The sequence below is a fragment of the Salminus brasiliensis genome, chromosome 17 (genome assembly GCF_030463535.1).
Source record: "Salminus brasiliensis chromosome 17, fSalBra1.hap2, whole genome shotgun sequence".
Lineage (NCBI taxonomy): Eukaryota > Metazoa > Chordata > Actinopteri > Characiformes > Bryconidae > Salminus > Salminus brasiliensis.
In genome coordinates, this window is record NC_132894.1 from 1,884,206 (window position 1) to 1,887,629 (window position 3,424).

The window sequence follows — 3,424 nt, forward strand, 5'->3', positions numbered from 1 at the left end:
TGGTCAAAATGAGGTAAATGCAGAAGACCAGCAGGCAGTTGGAAATGTCTGTATCGCTGTGGTCAGTCTTGGTGTTTAGTGGTCAGTGTAATGTTTTCAGACTCCTGAAGGAACCCTGTTCAGATCTGTATATTAGATAATGAGATGCTCTAATAAACCTGAACACTAAAACAGTTTCCTCATTTATTAATGACTTATTAATCACAGATTTACACAAATCAGACAGAACATTAAAACTGAATAACTTTAATTATCTGGTTTCCGTGGCACCCGTCAAGCTTTACATGCAAATATGTGGTTAAATTCAGTAATTAAAAGAAAAAAGAAAGTCCAGAGATGTTATTTAAAAAGTGCAGAGACCGTAGTTTAAAGAAACAGTACAGACAGTAATTTAAAAAAGTACACATTCAGTAATTAAAGAAAAAGTACAGATCCAGTAATTAAAAAAGGACAAACATAGTCATTTAAAAATTACATATTCAGTAATTAAAGAAAAAGTACAGATCCAGTAATTTAAAAATTACATATTCAGTAATTAAAGAAAAAGTACAGATCCAGTAATTAAAAATGGACAAACATAGTCATTTAAAAATTACATATTCAGTAATTAAAGAAAAAGTACAGATCCAGTAATTTAAAAATTACATATTCAGTAATTAAAGAAAAAGTACAGATCCAGTAATTAAAAAAAAGGACAAACATAGTCATTTAAAAATTACATATTCAGTAATTAAAGAAAAGTACAGATAAACCAATTCTAAATAGTACAGATACTGGTAATTAAAGAAAGTACAGATACTGTAATTAATAAATGTATAGATACAGTAACTAAAGAAAAAGTACAGATATAGTCAATTAAAAAGTACATATTCAGTAATTAAAGAAAAGTACAGATACAGTCATTTAAAAAGTACAGATATGGTAATTTATAAAAGTATAGATAGAGTAATTTAACAAAGTAAAGAAATGGTAATTTTAAAAAGTACAGATACAGTCATTTAAAAGGTAGAGATACTGTAATTAAAGAAAAGGTACAGATGCAGATATTGATGAAAAGGTACAACAGGGATGGCAGTCTGGGCAGTCACTGGGACGAGTCTCAGAAATGTATATTAAAGGATATAATAGAAACCCCTCTCAACTCACTGTGCAGCGCCCCCTGCAGCTGTTGGACTGCACATCGGAGCATTGAAGCAGGACCTAATGAGCTCTGTCCTTTTCCATTACTGGGAGTTTAAGCATCTGCTGGCGAATTAGGCGCCGGGTCACGGGAGCTGTTTTTGGGACTGATCAGTGTAGCAAGCAGTTCTACAGTGAAATATAAAATCACTTGTTTACTCTGTTATATATAAACACACACACACACACACACATATTTATGTGAGTGCATCCAGTCCATTGATTAAAGTAGCAGACGGTTCAGGTCCAGAATGTTCAGTGTGTCTCGTGGGTCGGTGATGGCTCAGATTCACATGACCGTTAATCTTCAGTTTTGTGGATGATCACGTTCTCGTAAGCCTCATGGTGGTCACTGCTCCTGAAAACCAGACCAGTCCAGTGTTACACATGGAGAAGTGGAGAGGGCGTTTCATAAACGGCTCTAAACCATGTGACACTTCATTCTGACCTGACTGGATCCAGATTAGTGCTGTAGTTTAATCCGTTGGTCATTGTGTATTCAGTACTGGTCACTTCAGCCTTCAGCTCCTGGCTGTTTAAAAAGAAGAGGTTATTCAGGAGTGAGTGGGCCTTTATCTCAACACTGGATCAGTACCACTATGATCAGTTCAATTTACAGAGGCCTTCAACAGGTTCAGCTTTAAGAGCTCACGCCATGGAAAGCGATTTGCTTCACTTTGAATAGAATTTGATTAAATATGTAAACCATGAAACCTGGACAATGTTACTAATGCAGTGTATTCATCGCTCTCCAGGCCGAACGCTCTGAGCTGCAAAAATGTTCATTGATCTCACTGGAACACACTTGGCCCCACCCACCTTTCCAGGCTTATTCACACCCCCTTTTAATTTTGAGGGGGTGAACGACCCAATCCAAAACTGTTGGGGGAGGAAGAAGTAATGACACTTATTATATAATTTTGGTTTTATTTTCTTTCAGTCTGTTCAATTAAAATATTAAAAATACATAAAAAATAAAAAAAAACTTTGCTTAGAAAATTGCATAGTTACGTTTGTGTCCTATGGAGGATTTGGGTCGTTTGCCCTCCCACAATTAAAAGGTGGGTGGAGCTAAGTGTGTTAGGTAATACTTGCTTGTATTTGCAGCTTCAGTATTAGTAATTTGCTCCTGAAACCTGGAATTAATTTACATATTCAATTCTATTCAAATTCTATTAAAAGTGGAACGAATCCGCTTCCCATGATATGAGCTCTTTACATTTTTTTTTAAATTTACGGCATTTAGCTGACGCTCTTATCCAGAGCGACTTCCAGGGTCACTCGTATTACAGAGGAGGGTCAGTGTAGTGTTAGGGGTCTGGCCCAAGGACTCTTATTGGGTGTAGCGCAGCAGCACAGTCACCCAGACCAGGAATCGAACCCCAGTCTCCCACATGCTCCTGGTAGCTCACTGGCAGGTAGTGGTGTTATCTGTTGCATCACACCAACCACTTCAATCTGAAACTTGGGTAAAAAAGTAAAAATGCAGTATCCCAGTGTCCCTGTAGAGGACCTGACCGACAACACCGGGATGCCCAAACTGTTGCCTAAGACTGTGATTATGAATACCTGTCAGATATGATATATGTTAGGTGTGTGTACGTGGTCATCATGCAGCTGTAAAACTGGACACGGTCTAAAGTTGACCATTTTTAACCCCTGCATCCCTGCTGCCAGTGCTCTGCCAGGCGTATCTAATCCAGCAGCCGTTTCTATGAAACCACATTGATTCACTAAGGCAGGAAATGGGTGCAGGTCTCCTCGACTGTCCAGTTGAGTTGATTTACCTTGGAGTCTCACACCAGGCCTTGTTGACGAGAAAAGCGATGAAGACCAGGAAGAGAAACACAGCCACTGCTATGATGCCGGTCAGCCAGTTGGGTAAAGCCCTCTCTGCCTTCTCTGAGAGTCGGGAAACCCCGTGTAGAAGAAGAGGTTGATGAGGTGAATTTGTTTATTAGTTAATTTTGCATTATAATAACATACAGTGTAACTCAGGTCTGTGCTATTTTTCCTTTGACAGTACGTCACCAATCAGCCATTATATTAATACCACTGAGAGGTAAAGTGAACAACATTGTAGCTAACCAGGAGAACAGTCAGTTCCCAACTGTGATGTTCAAGATGATGACTGGGTCAGAACATCTCCAAGACTTCAGGCAGTGTGAGGTATGCAGTGGTCAGTACCTACTAAAAGTGCTCCAAGGCAGGACAGACAGGGGTTTTAATGTTATGGCTGGTTGAT

General features: G+C 38.7%; 2 protein-coding genes across 4 annotated transcripts in view; one reads left to right on the plus strand and one right to left on the minus strand.

Annotated features, from left to right (window-relative positions):
• patj (PATJ crumbs cell polarity complex component) overlaps positions 1–171 on the plus strand; it is a 165,510-nt gene extending 165,339 nt beyond the window's left edge. For all 3 annotated transcript variants that reach the window (XM_072661132.1, XM_072661134.1, XM_072661133.1), the window contains one exon: positions 1–171. This exon is cut by the window's left edge and continues 4,385 nt beyond it. The gene's annotated coding sequence lies outside the window, so the exon portion shown is untranslated.
• Positions 172–783: 612 nt separating this feature from the next.
• pdzk1ip1 (PDZK1 interacting protein 1) lies at positions 784–3,118 on the minus strand (the record flags this gene model as incomplete). The annotated part of the gene is made up of 3 exons (XM_072661104.1): positions 784–1,537; positions 1,628–1,711; positions 2,967–3,118. Coding segments are annotated over 3 exons (294 nt in total), but the record flags the coding sequence as incomplete, so codon positions are not given.
• Between the last annotated feature and the right edge of the window lie 306 nt (positions 3,119–3,424).